The sequence below is a fragment of the Ursus maritimus genome, unplaced genomic scaffold (assembly GCF_017311325.1).
Source record: "Ursus maritimus isolate PB19 unplaced genomic scaffold, ASM1731132v1 scaffold_7, whole genome shotgun sequence".
Lineage (NCBI taxonomy): Eukaryota > Metazoa > Chordata > Mammalia > Carnivora > Ursidae > Ursus > Ursus maritimus.
Window position 1 is genome coordinate 25,029,438 of NW_024426885.1, and position 16,222 is coordinate 25,045,659.

Sequence of the window (16,222 nt, forward strand, 5' to 3'; positions counted from 1 at the left end):
GGGGGGGGGGGGGGGTGACGACAATGGGAGGGCAGGAAGCAGTCGGTCACAGCTGCTCACTTGGCTGTGCCTGCTCCTTGCTCCCTCATCCCGTCCCTCTGTCTCTGCTTTCCCAGCCCGCAGCCAGCAGTCTTGTCTGCCTCCTGGCTGGAGGGCCAGGGTTTGTGAGCCAGGGTCTCTCCTCTGTTCATTGTAAGGATGCTGGGGGGGGGGGGTGGCCTTCCCACCCTAGGAGAGGGCTTGCTCGGGTGGGCTGGAGACAAGGCACTCCAAAGTGAAGAGAGATTTGGGGTGGGAGCAGCGGAACTGGATTAATTCTGCAGATCCAGGAGACTGGGAAATAAATCATGTTTTTAAAAAGACAGGCTCGTTTCTGGTCCACTTCCCATTTTCCTTTGGATAGCGAAGGGAAGGCCTGCTTATGGGGGGTGCAGGGGTGGGCATGAGCTTGGGTTGTTCCACACTTAGCAGTGGGGCTCAGTTTCCAGAGGCTGAGGGATTTTTTTCCTGTCCTGCTCCCCCCTGCCTGCCCAAATGCCTAAACCCCAAGGGCCTGGAAGGCCATCAGACCCTTCAAGGTGACTATTGAGAAAATCATCCGAGCAGCATAGACCTTGTGAACATTTAGTCTAGGTTGGGCCAAGGGTCCCCACTTTGCTCTCCTAGGATTTTCGGGTATCCCCCCATTGAGGAAGACAGCAGCTCCCCCTCTCTGACAGCCCTCATCTTCTAGCATGGGTGTTGGCAAACTACTGCCCATGGGCCAAGCCCAGCCCACCATGTAGTTTTGTAAATAAAGTTTTATTGGCACACAGCCCACTCACTCTTTTACAGATTATCAGGGGCTGCTTTTGCACTGTAACAGCAAAGGTAAGTAGTCTTGACAGAGACCACATGGCCTCCAAAGCCTAAAATAGCAACTCTGGCCCTTTACAGGAAAAGTTTGTTAACCCCTATTTCAGCAGAACAAGTCTTCCTCGGTTCTCCAGGCCTGAGCCAAATAATTTCTCTTGGCTCACTGAAAGAGGTTAGCATTTCCCAAAAGTTTTCCTTCTGAAGAACCCAAGAGAAACCAAAATGGAAGATGTACAAAGTAACAAAGCCAGCAGGGATGGATAGAGATGTGGACCCTCTTAGGTGTGTCGGCATCAGGCTGAGTGGGGCCAGATGGGAGAGCTGGGGTGGGCCTGGCACTAGGCCTGTCCAGGGTGCTTAGGATGGTCTTGCTGGGTGATGGCCTACTTGGCCACATTTGGGGTACAACAGCAGGGAGTTAGAGCCCCAGCTTCAAGCCTCAGAGGGCCTAAGTGTGTCTACCTTGTCTCAGCCCTACCAGGGCGTGAGAGCTGGGCCAGCACAGCTCCTGCTGCCCAGGGAGGCTTCTGGCTGCGGGTCCTGGTGAGAGGCTCCGGCCGTAGGATGTTTGTTTCTGGGTGCAGTCTCCAGGGTCTCTCTACCACCAGCTCCAGCTGACCTGGTGTTTGGGGGGTGTCTACAGGAAGGCATCTCTGGCTGCCAGCGTTTTCTTGGCACATCCAGTATCAAACGCTGCCAGGTTCTCAACCTTGCAGCTCCAGGAGGATGATTTTCCTGGTAGCCCAGGGTTGGTTTGAACCGAGCTCATGGGAGATGTTGCTGATGGTGGCTAACCATCATTGAGCACTGACTGTATACCAGGCACTATACTGAGCACTTACTGCATATTACCTCATTAATCCTCGTAGCTACCTAGAAAGTAGGTATTTCATCTCATCTCCATTTTTACAAGTGAGGGAAGGGTTCAGGGAGGTTCAGTGAGTCCCTCATAAGGCAGCATCCACAGACTTCAGGGGCCTTGCTAAACCCCTCCGCCAGATCCCTTCTGCTGGTTACAGTGAGAGCTGGAAGGGCCAGGCTTCCCAGTTCTGCATGGGGAGCCAGCCAGCAACTGGTAGGTGACTTGCTGAGCAAGGGAGAATCAGGTGCTTTAAATGATGGGTGGCGTCCACTGGTCACCCGGAGTCTGTGGCCCCACACAAGATGGGCACGGTACTAGCTGTGTGACCTTGGGCAAGTTACTTAACCTCGCTGGTTCATTTTCCCCTCTACAAAGTGGAGGAAGTACCTTATGTAGGGTTATTCTGAAAAGCAAATGAATTACCACATGTACGTGTTCAGCGTGATGTTTGGTGTAGAGTAAATGCTACGTAAGCTTTTTCTGCTTTACGTTATCTTTACTATCCGTCATTGGGTCAGACAGCTTTCCTGGCCAGCACTGGGTGCCCCTCAGACTTGCATCTCAGCGTTTCCTTCTCCTTGTCCCCACTGCAGCCCACACTGTGCTCCTTTGGAGGCAATGAGAAATGCATCAGAGAAAGCACCCGCCAGGGCTGATCCCAGACCCAGTTCTGTTTCTGGCTCTGCTAGTCTGTGCTTATGGGAACTTGGTTTCCTCCCCTGTAAAATGGGGTGAAGAATGCAGACCCCCCCTCAAGGGATTGTCATAGGAAGTAAACGAGTCTCTGTATACTGTAGGTAGACTGTCAGTGCTTATTATATGTTGACCCTCTGATATTCTAGAATTGTTCGCCCCACTGATTAAGCTGAGAGCTTTCTGCCTCATCACATTATTATATCACATGGCACCATCATATGTTCTTTTACGTTCTTTGACTTCGCTCCTCCCTCTTGGCAGGAGGTCAACTTCTAACCTCATTTCACAGATGAGGAAACTGAGGCCCAGATCAGACATGAATGTCTGAGCCTGGGCCAGAGCCCTCATCTCTGATGGTCACTGAAGGTCCCCGTCCTTCTGCGTTGGAGTTGGAGTGTTTTAGAGAGTCCAGACTGACACTTCCCTCCATTCTGCCCCAACCTGCCTTCCTCACTGGGTAGGGCTGGGGCTAGGGGTGGGCAAAACAGCAGAGCCCAGTGGTGCAGTGCCCCACGACTGGAGACTGGCCTTGGGCTCGCCAGCCCTGGTGTTTGAGGTTCCGAGTCCGTGCTGCTGAGCCTGCTGGCCTGGTGAGGATCCTCAGAGCCACCAGGCCCTGTGGGGCCAGCCACCCACCCACATGGCCAGAGAGAAAGGTCCAGGCTGCTTTCTCCAGGCAGTGATAACCCATGGGCCCCATTCCAGGCAGGGATTGTGTAGGATTCTCTGTGCTCCAGAGGATTCCTGTATTTCGGCAGACACCTCATTATCCCCATCCCCGCCGGCCGTGTCCCAGAGCCTCTGTAATCACTCCGGCCCACGCCCAGCAGCCAGCCCAGGGCCAGGAAATCACTCCCCTCCCCTCCCCCGCCTTCCGCCGCCAGCCCAAAGCGGTGCCTGCAGCCACTCGCCTGGTGGACCTCCTGCCTGCCTAACGGTTCTCTCTCCTCCTCTGATTCTCCTCTCTCTCCTGCTGCTGCTTGCTCTCGGGGGGACTCGGAAGTGTGGCTCTCCAGCTGGGCTGAGTCTCCCAAGAAGGACGTGACAGGTACTGCCCTGAGTGCATGTGTGTGGGCGCGTGTCCCGGGCATGCGCGTGTGGGAGCCGCCGGCCGCATGCTTCCCTGGGATGGGTCGCCGCCCTCTGTCGGCACGCCGGCCGTCCTCTGGGCCCCCTCCTGCCCTGCCCTGCCCTGTCCTGGCTGTGTGAACTTAACCTCCCTGAGCGGTGTGCTGCCACCTCCCGGGGAGCCCGGCACGCGGAAAGCCCTCGGGTGATGGCGAGGCGACCATCGTCTTGTATGATGGCTCAGCTGGCCATCCCTGTGAGGTGGGCCGGCCAAAGACAGTCAGTCTCACTGAGGCAGAGAGCTGAAGTCTCACACCCCCCCGGCCTAGTTTCCCGTGGTCCTCACTGGGGAGCTGCTTGCAGCAGGGCGGGGAATCCTGTGACCGATGTCGCTGCCTCCGTGCCCCGGAGCTGCCTCTGCCCCAGTGGCCTTGCCGGGCTTTGGGCTGCCTGGTCCGCGATGGGCCTCAGGGACTTGGGCCTGTGCCTTGTGTCTGGGCAGAGCTAGGCCAGGGGTCAGGGGCTTTCCTTTAGCCTCTGGTCTTACAGGACCAGGGTTCTCCGCTGCTACGGGGAGATGGTGGCATGCAGAGGGGTGGGATTTCCAGAAGGGGCTTCTAGGGGCCTCTCCATTTCTGAGAGTGCTAAAACACAAACACACACACACACACCCCACCACCACCACCACCACCACCCATTTTGCCCAAACCTGAGAGCAGAGATTCAGGCTCAGGAGTTGGGGGACAAGGCAGAAGGGTCAGAGGTCACATAGGCTGGGCCAGCCCCTGCAGTCAGCCAAGGCTCAGCCCTTCCCCACCACAGCTGTGCACAGGGAATGGGAGGTGGATATCCTGGGAGGGGGCCAGAGGAGAAAGGCAGCAGGCAGGAGGACCCTTTGCCTGTCCCAAGCTCCTTGCAGTCATCCTTCTGGTGTTGTCTGTGACGAGGGCCTGGGCCTGACTAATCACTGGGCTCCTGTCCCTTTTTCCCCTCTCCATGAGCCAGTGAGCCAGAGCCCACTTGGCCTACAACAATACATTTTATTCACGAAACGTATAGCCTGGCCGCCCAGGGGCCTATAGAGAAACCGGCAGGCCAAGTCCAGCCTGGGAGGAACCAGTTGTGAGGGGCTCGGAGGACCTTTGGTGGGATGCCAAGGTTTGGGGGGGTCACTGAGAACATGGGAAGCCTGGGGCGGGGGCCACCACAGGGCTTGGCTTCTCAGGATAAGCCCAGCTGTTTGGAGTGAGAGGTTGAGGGGAAGCAGTGTGGGCTGGGGAAAACCAGCCAGACTAGGAGTTCAGGGCTGGAGTCTTAGGCAAGCCGCCAGCTCTCTCTGGGCCTTAGTTTCCCCATCTGGAATGTCAAAGAGTGCATGAGACAGGAAACTCAGAGGTAAGGGGCTGATGTGGGGGATTCTTGTAGATAAGAGGCCTGGGGCTGCTTAGCCTGGCATCCTCCCCTGAGTGGGCCCAGGGGGCTCTGATCGGGCTCTCCAGCTGGCAAGGATCCACTGCCTGCCAGGAGATGTGGTTTGAGAGAATGTTTCAGGGACACAGCCGCAGCCACACTTTTCCTGGCGCCTGTGGCCCTTGCCTTGAGCTGCCTGCTGGTTCTGAGGCTGCAGGGGAAGCTGAAGCCCTCCTGTTCCTCCCCAAATCTCCCATTTCCTGTTTGCTTTATAAACAGTGTCTACAGTTTACATAGGGCATTAACTCTGTCACCTAGTTCCATGCACAGAACAACCCATTGAGGGTAGGTACTGGTACTGTACCTGTTTAAAATGAGGAAACTTGAAGCTCAGAGAGATTAAGTGTCACAGGGTCACAGAGGTTAAGGGTCACAGAGCCAGTAAGGGCAAAGCAGGACTGGACCTCAGACTGTCAGACTTGAATCTTCTGCTTTTGCATCATGAATCACAGGCAGCTGAGGCCAGTGCCCTGTGGCATCAGTCCTGGGGCAAGTACTCTCACCAGGGAGACTCTTGTCTAAAGCACACAGCTGACTGGGGCTCAGTGCCCCACCAACAAATCCAGCGGAGGCCAGGAGTGAACACCATGGCTGGAGTAAAATCAGGCAGCTCCTAGAGGGCCAGAGACAGTTGGGTAGAATTGGGGTTGGTGGAAGACAGGAAGGCATTCCAGGCAGGGGGGAACAGGTGAGGCAAAGGCTCGGAGGTAAGTGTGGTGGGCACATGGTGCCCTCAGTACATATGTTGACTCAGGAATGTGGCCTGGAACAGGGTGGTTATGTGTCAGGGAGCTTGGGGAACTCAGATGGTCAGAAAGACTGAGCTTGAATTTGGCCTTTATTCTGTAGGCAACAGGGTCCCATTGAAGGTTTTGGAGCAGGGGACTGACTTGGCAGAAGCCTCATTTCGAAGTTTAAGTTGGCAGGCAGCATCAGGTCGGAGCCAGGCGTCCATCCAGGTGGTAGTTGGAGGAATGCAGGTGTGGGGAAGGGCTCCAGAGACCTCCAGACCCCCGCCAGGGGCTCTGAGTAACAAGGGGCCCATGCCTGGACAAGACTGTTACAAAGTCCCCTTCCAACCCCAGAGGGGCTCTCCTCTCTAGAAGGGGTACACCCCTTCTCCGTGCCTCTGTCAGACCCTTCCTATCTAAAGATGAGAGGCTTCATCCACTGCCCCTGCCCCTCCTCCTCCTTTGGGCTGACTCCGCCAGCCCCCAATTTTCCAGGCCTTGGCTGGGAGGGGATCCAGAGCAGCCTCTGTGGGATGACATCACCCACCGGCCCGCCTGCCGAGTAATCCACTCTCATCTGGATACCTGCTCGCCGCACATGCCTGCCTGGGCAGCCCTGGGCAGGCGACATCCTGAGAGGCACGTGCCAGAGAGAGGGAGCTGGGAGTCTGCATGTGCTGGGGGAGGGGAGAGCAGCCAGGAGGGCGGAGTGTCTGTGTGTCCATCTGTCCATCCCACAGCCTTTGGAGCAGCCTCCAAGAGGTGCCACCTCCTGTCTTCTGTGCTCTGGAATCCCTGGAGAACATTCTCTTTCCTTCCTGTGTCCCAAAATGTCAGTCTTCAGAAAGCTTAGGCCAAATTTCCAAGGGGCTGGGGGGCCAGGACGGTGGAGGTGGGATTTTTTCCCCCTCTTTGAAATCTTGCCTCAGATTTCTTTGGCTTGCATTAAAGTAAGCTGAGGTCTCTCCACTGCCCAGCACCCCAGCTTGTCCTCTCTAGCAGCTTCTGGCCACAAACTCATCGCTCCTTGCTCTTCTGTGCCTCTGTTTCCCCATCTCCCCTTTCCCCCTTCCACAGTTGTCCAGTTTTCCTGAATGTCAGAGGTGAGGCCCTGCCTGCTTTAGCTCTAATGGCTCAAAACGAGCCACGAAGTCACTCCGATCATCTGTCTGCCCGTTTGTTCATTTCCTTCATTCATTTTGCAAACACTAACTGAATGCCTGCTACCTACTGGGCCCTGTGGTCTGCTCAACAGATGTAGCAACAGCCAACAAAGAACCCACACTCCAGTCTTTATCAAACACCACCTGTGTGCTGGGTGTGGGAAGATAGGGTGAGGAGGCTCCCTCTGGGAACCAGGGATCAATGGCTCTCTGCAGGCGGCATATAGTAGAGAAGTTCAGAACACCAGCGACCCCCTGTCTGGTGGGTGTGGATTCAAGTCCCAGCTGTGTGACCTTAGGAAAATTGCTCACCCTCATGAGCCTCAGTCTGCCTATGTATAAAATGGGTCTGTAACAGAACGTACCACATAGGGTAGTTGTGAGGATCCAGCAAGACAGCAAAATGATGCAGTTGGGTGCTTGGCATCGTGTTGACCGTGAGTGAGCCCCTGAGGGTCTGCTGTTAATTGTCCGTATAATCTGGGCTCTTGGGATTTGGAAGCTCTCTAACCCACGGGAACTCCTCTTTTCTGTTTGAAGCCTGAGTTTTCCTTCCCTACAAACTGGAAAGGGAGCGCCTGTAAAAGGGCAAGGGCTGGACCTTTTTGTGTTAGGTTCACTGCAGAGGTGCTCTTGGCCACAGAGACACTGCCGTCCCCCCAGGGGCACGGTGGGAGGTAGTCTCTGTCAGCACCATGCCCGGCACTGCCTCTGTCCGGCTGGCAGGGGCAGGCGCAAAAGCTGGCCCCATGTGAGTGCAGAGTGGGCTGGCCCTACTGCCCAGCTGTTGGTTGCATTTCTGCCTGAAATCCGATCCTGGCTTTGGTGGAGCTGCCTGGGATTGTGCATGCGCATATCCATGTGGCAGGGCTCAGCAGGGACAGGGTCCCTTCTGGGGCTCCAGAGGGCTGAGCCGGGGCTGCAGGCCCCACACCTCATGGGAGAAAACCGTCAGGGGCAGTGAGTTTCTTTCCTTCCATTGCTCCCTGCCCTGGGTGGGATGGGGCCTTCCTCATGGAAAGACCCAGAGCTCTAAGCAGTGCCTCTCTCCCCTTGCCCTGCTGCACCTAGGAACCACAGGGGAGGAGGGAGTGTCCAAAAAATACTGACCAGTTAAATCTGGACCTCTGCGGGTGGGACCCAGTCTTTGGTATTCTTTAAAAGCCCCCCGGCCAATTCTGTGGAGCCAAGTTGAAGATCATTGTGCTAGAAGAATGAGTGTCTAGAAATAGAAATCAGAGAGGCAGTTCTTTAATGGAAAGAGGGATGGGCTTGAACCTAAAACAGTGAGTTTGGTTCTCTCCATAGCAGCTGTGTGAGCTGAGGCAAGCCTCTTGCCCTCTCTGGGCCTCTGAGTTGTCTTTTGTGAAATGAGAAGGTAGAAAGGTTGTGGTGAGGATAAAATGGGACAGGGTACATGCCTGACACAGAACATGTGCCGAGTTAGACTTAGGCGTGTAAGGAATGTGGCTGTAGACTAAAGCACCATGGGAGCCATAGGAAGCCTCGGGACCCTCTCAGCCATTACTATAGCCATGCAGGTGGTGTGAATCCCCTAGCCTTCCAGGAGATTGACAGATGTATGGGGTGGTAGACACATAAAGTGTGCTAGGAATTCCCTTTGGGCTGCAGGTGGTCTGGGAAGGCTTCCTGTAGGAGGTGACCAATAGGTCTCTGGTTTGTGGTTCCTTTCAGCTCCTAGCAGGGCATGCCCTGTCTTAGGTGTTTTGTCCCCACCTCTGGGAGACTCTAGCCGATCTGCCCTCCTTCTGCAGAGCCCCATCTTTTGACCCCTCAATTGCCAGAGGGTGACTGGACACTTGCCAGAGCCTGACTACAAGGCCCAGCACTAGAAGGTAGAGGGAGACTGAATCAGTCTCCATGTGGCCAAAAGGCAGCAACCAGACTGGAGTGAAGCCGGCCTAAGGCTGGTCTGCCTGCACCAGGCCCTGGGCTCAGTGGCAGCGCCTTGGTGAGCTGAACTTGAGGAAAAGTTGGGGGGGGGGTTGGAGGGGGCAGGCTGGGCTCGCCTGGCTGCTGGCGCTGGGACTTTCTTCTTGGGTTTCAAGTAAACAGTCTCGGCCCTCCTCCCCCTCCCCTGCCTCCACCCCTGGCTCCTCATTCGATGGGTCTCATGTGTTTCTATTTAAGGGTTGAGAGTAAACCCCAGTGATTGGCGGCCTCAAACCCTCTTGACTTCTCGCCTGGGCCCGGGCTGTGGAGACTTCTCTCCTACTCGCTCCTTCTCCCTCCCGAGGGGAGGACCACTGCCTCTTTTCCCCGGGTTCACAGGGGCTGGGGGAGAGGCACGAGCCCTCCTCCTTGCCTTGCCTTTCTCTCTCTCCTCTGCTCGGCCTCAGCCCTCATGGGCGGCCCTCCCGACCCGCCCCTGCCAGCCGAGGGGTCTGGGGAGACCACGTCCGCACCAGGCCTCTCCTCCCGCTCGCTCGTCCTGGGCTGTGACTGACTCATCACAGCGGCGGGCTCTTCCTCTCCGCTTCCCGGGCCGCCGCTCGGCCCCGGCTGTCCCCCCTCCCCCGGCCCGGCTCCCCATGTCCCCCGGTCCCCGCGGCGCAGCGGGCCGGTGTGGGGCCTTGCTATATGGCCTGGCCTTGGGGCCCGGCGAGCTGCGAGCCCTGGCTGCGGGCGGCCCCTCGGAGCGGCAGCGGCGCTGGCGACGGAGCAGCCTCCCCCGATGGACAGGGGGCGCCCCGGCCGCGGGGCCATGGCCGGCCGCTGGCTCACCGCGTGCTTTCTGCCCTCGCCAGGTGCCGACACCAACGCCGAGCCCATGATCCTGGAACAGTACGTGGTGGTGTCCAACTATAAGAAGCAGGAGAACTCGGAGCTGAGCCTCCAGGCCGGGGAGGTGGTGGATGTCATCGAGAAGAACGAGAGCGGTGAGTGCCCAGATGGCCGGCCTGGCTCCCGGGATGGACGGGCAGACAGACGGATGTCTGGCTGGTTTTGTTCCCTACCTCCTCCCCCACCTCTGCAGCTGTACGTTATTTCCATCTGGTGGGGGAGAGGGCTGAGGAGGCCGAAGTTTCCCCTGTTGGTTTGGGCTGCAGGCCAGCACTTTGCCTGGTGGTGGAGGAATGTCTCCCCAGCCCAGGGAAATGAACCGGCTTGTGTGCGTGCGAGGCCAGGGTGGCAGAAGCCAGTTCAATGGCCCAGCCCTGTTCGGGGTCCCCGTGCCCACTGAGGCTCCAGGGAAGGTGGCTCCCGGCTCAGGGGCACCTTAGGGCAGCTTACCCTGTCGGCGCCATCTGCCAAGCCAGGGTCCAGACAGGGGCGAAGAAGCCGACTGGCTGGTGGGGAAGGCCGGCCATGACGTCACTGTGGGGCCAGGGTTCTTGGACCCCTGGCCGGCTGTCTCAGGAAAGGCTAGGCCTGTGGGGTTTGGCTAGTGTCTGGGTGGTGAGCTGAATGCCTCCTGCAGAGCTGAAGGCCGCCAGGACCTAGGAAGAGGGCCCAGACAGGGGGATAAGGAGGCCGGGGAGGGCCCGATGGCAGCGCCCTGTCATTGGGAGCTGAGGCTTTTGTCTCGTCTGGGGCCCTGCCCATGGCTCTCCAGGGGCTGCTGGTTCCACGGTCCTCACCCGGGCCACAAGTGTGGCAGGCGTCTCTGTAGGTGGAGAAAGGAGGGTCTGAATCGGTCAGTCTGAGGTGCAAGGCCAAGACATCCCTCAGCAGTTTGCCCATATCCTGCTGGGGCTTGAATTAGTTCCTGGGGTGTTTTGTTTTGGTTTCAGTTAGCTGCAGGGGAGGGTCCCTTGCACGGAATCCTCTTTGGGCAGTATTTGGACACTCCCAGAGGGGAGGGGCCTGTTTTCCTTTTCCTGTCCTACTCAGTTCCTTTCCCTTCCAATATTTTGAGCTCTGAAAGGAGGGCAGACCAAGGGCTGACTGTACCCATTCTATAGATAGAGTAACCAAGGCACAGACAGACTGAGGGGAAATGAGTCCTCTGAGGGCGAAAGCAGAACAGGGACATTCCCGGGCCCCTGGTTCCTATGCCTTTGAGCAGCAAGTAGCTGTAGAGATGCTGAGGAAATCCCAGCAGACCTCCTGGGGGAGGTGAGCTGAGGCTCCTGCTGCAGGAGGCCCAGGATCAGTGCTCCCTGAGAACAGAGCTGTGATGCCAGCACAGGTCAGACTCCTGGCCCTCCTGGGTCTGGGGTCTTCACAGACCTTTCAGAGAGGTCAGGCTTTGTCCTTGTGCTTGGAGTCATTGGCAAGGTGGTTGGCAGAGGCCGTCCCTACCCGACGGAGCCACACCCCTAGCCTAAGGCCTGAGCCCTTCACCCAGGTGCCCGCACTGGTCTCCTGCCTGCACACCTTTGCCTTCAGCCTCTGTCCTAGTACCAGCCCTACTTACCCGTCCCCACCCCTCACCCTGCCTACCCCTCACCGCTGCCCCCCGGGAAGCTGGCATTGTCACAAGGGCCTGGCTCTAGAAACCCTGAGCACCTCCGGACCCAAAGGAAGGGATCTCTGATGGTGGAATTGGAGGCGCCAGCTGAGAGATACGTTTTGGAGCTTGCTCCGGGGGGAGAGATGTGCCCACTTCTCTGTATAAGGTCAGGGCTGTTCAGAAGTAGAGTTCTGGCTTAGAGACCCTCCTGCCACCTCCCCTGCCTTGTGTCACCAGCACAACTATATAACCCCCATGGTTCTGGGTACCCGCCACTGGCCAGGATGGGGAAGAACCCATACCAAAGTAAGTCAGCATGCTCGGGGACTCTGATTCCCAGGGATGTCTTTCCTCTACCTTCCCATCCCATACCCAGGATTCTAGGAATACTTGGAAGTCCTGCCTAGTCGGGGGGTGGGGAGGCCTTGACAGAGTGGGGGGCCTAGAAAAAGCATAGAGACACCTCTGCTCCTGAGAGGAGTCCCTGATGGCTGTGTGAGGGGGCTCAAGCAGCCTCACTCCCCAGTCTGACTCACAGACCCTCAGAGGGAGCCACTGTCCCTGGAAGCAGGATTCTGCCCACCACCTACTGGCTGGGTGGCTGCAAGTCCCTTAATCCCTCTGGGCCTCAGTTAACCCTTCTGTAAAATGGAGATAATTTGGTGGCTGCTTAGAAGCAGGAACTGGAGTAATGATCCCCCTAAGCCCTCTTCTCAGGTCTGAACTCCATGGCTGGGAGCCTCTTTAGGGCCTAGTCAGATAGAGCCTCCCTGAACATGGCTCTTCTCCTTCTCCAGGACTTTTGTGTCTTTACTGTCGGTGGAGAGAGCTGCTCAGCAGCGGGCGTTTGCACCTGGACCCTGGAGCGCTATGTTCCCCATGCAAACCCACACTATCTGTTGCTGGCAGAAACCAGGGGGCCTGGAGTATACAACCCGTTTAACCAGAGAAACTAAGTGGGTGGAGGGGAGAGAGCAGGAGGACCAAACTGCAGATCGTTGGGACAGTGGTTTCCCCGTTGAAGGATGCTGGAAGGCCGAGGTGGGGGAGGGGAGCTGTGTTGTGCACCCTGTAAGTGGGCTTTGGAAGCAGTGGTAAGCGAGGCTTTTGAACTCTGTAACAAAGACGCAATTGTTATGCCTCTGACCTTGGGACATGGTGGGCGTGTTCAGGCATTTCCACTCCAATTGTTGGGGCAGTAGCCCCATTTAGCACCATCCCCACCCCCCAGGGGCCTTGCCTTGCTCACTGAAAGTGGGGACTCTGCCTGTGTCCCCTTCTCTCTTGGCTAGACGTCCCTCAAGTAGAGTGTCTACAGAGGGGTCCACCAACCTCTGGCTGCTCATCCAAGCCCTCTGGCTGGGACCGCAGCCACCCAGCGATTTGGAGGTGTGGTTGTGCCAGGGCTCTGTAATCTCATTGGTCTAAAGAGAGATGTGTCTGGAAGGCAATTCAGAGTAAACACCTGGTACCATGTGATAGGTATCATTTTACTGGAATCAGGACATGACCCCTTGCAGTAGAAGGCTCTTTAACAATTTTGTGGCTGCGGTAACAGGCTGAGAGGTTAAGTCGTTTTCTTAGAGTCCAACAGCTGAGATCTCTGCCCTCGACGAGGACGTGGGGGGGGGAAGGTGAGAACGGGCTCATCCCAGGTAGGACTGCCACAAGCTGGAGACGCTGCAGGTTGGGGAGAGACACGGGCTGGGTGAGACGACCACAGGTCTCCCGGGAACATCGTTGCAGAAGGATGACTCTGTGTCCACCTTCCAGCGTGGTGGGCATAGGTTGTGGGAATTCCAGTTGTTAATTGTTCCTTGGAACTTGGGCCAAGCAATAGCCAAGAGGATCTGATGTGTACCCAGCACCGAGGACAGGCCTATTCCCGGGAATGTAGATGGACAGAAGTCAAGGACCCCCAAAGTGGGACCTGAGTGGCTTCAGGGAGAGCCTTTTTGATCAAGGAATGGTCCTGGGGCCGAGCCAGAAAGCACTCTTTTTCTCTATTCACGAACAGGGACAAATCCAGCAGAAAGATTAAACAGCTTTGCTTGCTTTGACAAGCCACTGTTATCTTGTCCTTGGGAACCCCACCACGCTTCCCCCAGAGAGCAGTACCTGAGACACCTCCTTTGTGGGACATTCTTATGCCTCAAAGACCACATTGGCTTCACCTTCAAGCAGGTATAATCTAGTCTGACTTCTGGCAGTGTGCCAGTTGCTCTGGTCTCTGTGTTGAGCAAAGCTTGTCTCCAATCTTCCAGGATTGCTTCCTTCTTCTTAGGACTAGAGGCCCGGGCCGACGCGGGGGGTTACAAGTCACCAGATGCTCATTCTTTTCCTGCCTCTGCTTTCCTTCTCTGGGTCTTTGTTTCTTTCCTGGCCCCAGCGTGATAACAGTGGGAGTTCTTAAACTTCCTCGGAAGCACAGAGCTAGAGGACTGAGACCAAAGCATTGTGCTGGCAAGGAATTTTGAGCTCCCCTGGTCCATCCAGGTGAGAAACTGTACAGGTGAGAACACTCAGCCTTGGGCAGTTTGCACATCTCCATCCCCTCCAAAAATCACCGCTTTAGTCCCAACTGAGTACTGAACAGAGGACAGAAATCCACTCAGACTTGCTCGAGAGACTCCTGAAAGGCTGCAGAAAAATCTCACTGAACCAGACGGTGTGAAGTACATCCCAGCCTCATGGGAACCAGAGAGTTGGCCCGAGCCAGAGCAGCCATGCTTGTCTCTGCCTCGCTCTTGGGTATACCCTGTAGACATCAAACCCAGGGGTCTTCTCCCTGCAGAGCGGCCTGCCTCCTGCTCCCGTCCACTTAACATCTGCTGTTGGTCTGTAGGGACCAGACTGCAAGACTTTTCAGTGGCAGTCACTGCCACCCCCTGACTGTGACGTCCCATTCTCTGAGTTCAAAATTTGAAGTTCGACTCTGAATCCGATTGGTTCCTGGCCAGCCAGTGAACCGGCAGACCTTAGATCAGGTGTCCCGCCCTGGGCCACTCAGCTGTGTCTGGGAGAAGCCCTGCGGGGTGTAAGCATGGCTGCCCGGCCAAGCTCCTCAGCAGTGGCTGTTGGAGAGCAGGTTTTAAAGGACAGATAGAGGGGCCAGGTACCCAAAAAGGTGTTGGGCTGCAAACCCTGTCACTTGTTTAGCAGCTGTGTGTGTAGTGGAGAAACAAAGAATCTGGACTCTGAGTACTAGGTTTAAGGTCTCATGCTACCCTGACTTCGTGATGCGCGTAGGAATCCCTTGGTTTCCTCACCAGTGTAAGGGGGCAGCGGGGGCAGTGATGCACACTGCGTGGGCTTTTCGGGACGGGGCATCGGATGTAACCGTTCATTGTTTGACAGAGAAGACAAGCTAAGAAGCTTTCCTCTCAGATTTGTGGGTCGTGATGGTTTTGTCCTGTCAAAGATAATGCATTCTCCAGCCGTGTGTGTTTTGAGTTGGAATCTTTTCAACATTGACGGATGTATCTCTTCTGTTACTTTGAGATTTCCTGATGAACGTTGTTATAACTGGTTCTACAAGGGCTTTTTATAAGGGAGAAAAGTACTTACGTAGTGTTCATTTATCCGCGCATTCATTCATCTCACAGTTCTTGAATACCTCCTTCGTCCCAGGCCCCGTGCTGGTTGGGTGCATAGCCATGAGGTTCCTGCCCTTATGAAGTTTAGACTCCACTCAGTGAGAGCATTCCAGACACTTAAGGGGTGGACTGTATGGTGAGGCTGGGGCAACCTTGCAGATCGGCGACGTCTTTGGTGGACTTCTCTGATGTAGCTTCTGTGTCATCGGCTTAGACCATGTGCTTACTGAGGAACCATCCGATCGCTCGTTCAGACTGCCAAGCTACCCTAGAAAAGAGCTATCCTGATAAAGACAGGATAGGCTGTTTCTAGAAACGCAGGTTTATTGTAGCCTGCATTGCAGATAAGTAAACTAACACTCTAAGCTCTGCCACAGCCTTTTAAGAGTTTGGTTCCAATGAGCCAGCTGCCAGCTGCGTGTGGTAACTGGTCCCCATGAGGTCCTGTCTCAGCTGTCAGACAGCCTTGGTCCTCTGACCTCTCTTCTCTTCCTAAGTATAGTGCATGCACGTTCCTGCTACATCAGCCAAATCAGCAATTTCCAAAGTCCATTCTGGTCTAAGACTGTCTCTGGCGTGCAGTTCTCTGCTTCACAAAGCTGGCTGCAAAGGGAAAGGGCCGCAGAGCATAAATCCAGGAGCAGAAGCTGGCATCCTAAGTCCACCTGGGGCCCCTTAGCCCACTTTATTCACTGCAGGCTGGAGATTGTTTTGAGATGGCAGGATAGCCTAGCGATGAAAAACAGGGACTTCAACTTAGATAAGACTGGTTTTCATCTTGACTTGGCACTCGCTAGTGGTGAGCCTGGGAAAGTTAGTTGGGTCTTCTGAGCGTCTGTTTCCTTACCTGTAAAGTGGGGATAATTGTACCCACAGCCAGAGGGTTGGCCAGTTCGGGAGGAATTCAGTGCTTGGTGCAGGGCCTGGCACACAGTAAGTGCTCAGGACATGGTGGTCACCAGGAAGACTGCTGGACGAGGGCAGTCCTGCCACAGATTGATCTCGGGGCCCCCGGCACGCCTGTTTTCCTCTTATGGCCTCAGTTTCCCTGCCTGGCCAGAGAATGGATTGCACTCAGTAGTGTCTGAGGAGTCTCTCAGCCCTGCTGGTTTGCAAGGTGGGTAGGGCAAACAGGGTGCTTCCTGCAGGTCAGGGAAGCCCCAAAACCATGTTGGAGACCAGAGTTGCACCTTCAGAGCCCTTGCTTGGGTAGCTGTCCATACCCTAACCTGTGACAGGAAGAGCTGGAGACAAAAGTCAAGCTCCTATTGGTGACCCAGAGGCGGGATCCTCACGAGGTCACAAGCTTCGTGCAAGGCTGAGGGAAGAGGACCGGCTCACCCGTGACCCCTCACGCTGGCTTG

General features: G+C 56.1%; 1 protein-coding gene across 1 annotated transcript in view; it reads left to right on the top strand.

Annotated features, from left to right (window-relative positions):
- The window catches only part of SH3PXD2A (SH3 and PX domains 2A), a 223,737-nt gene that overhangs the window by 162,929 nt on the left and 44,586 nt on the right, over positions 1-16,222 (top strand). The window contains exons 7-8 of the mRNA XM_040624340.1: positions 3,417-3,461; positions 9,614-9,745. Of these exons, the coding sequence (XP_040480274.1) occupies positions 3,417-3,461; positions 9,614-9,745 (177 nt within the window). The remainder of the gene's footprint in view (positions 1-3,416; positions 3,462-9,613; positions 9,746-16,222) is intronic.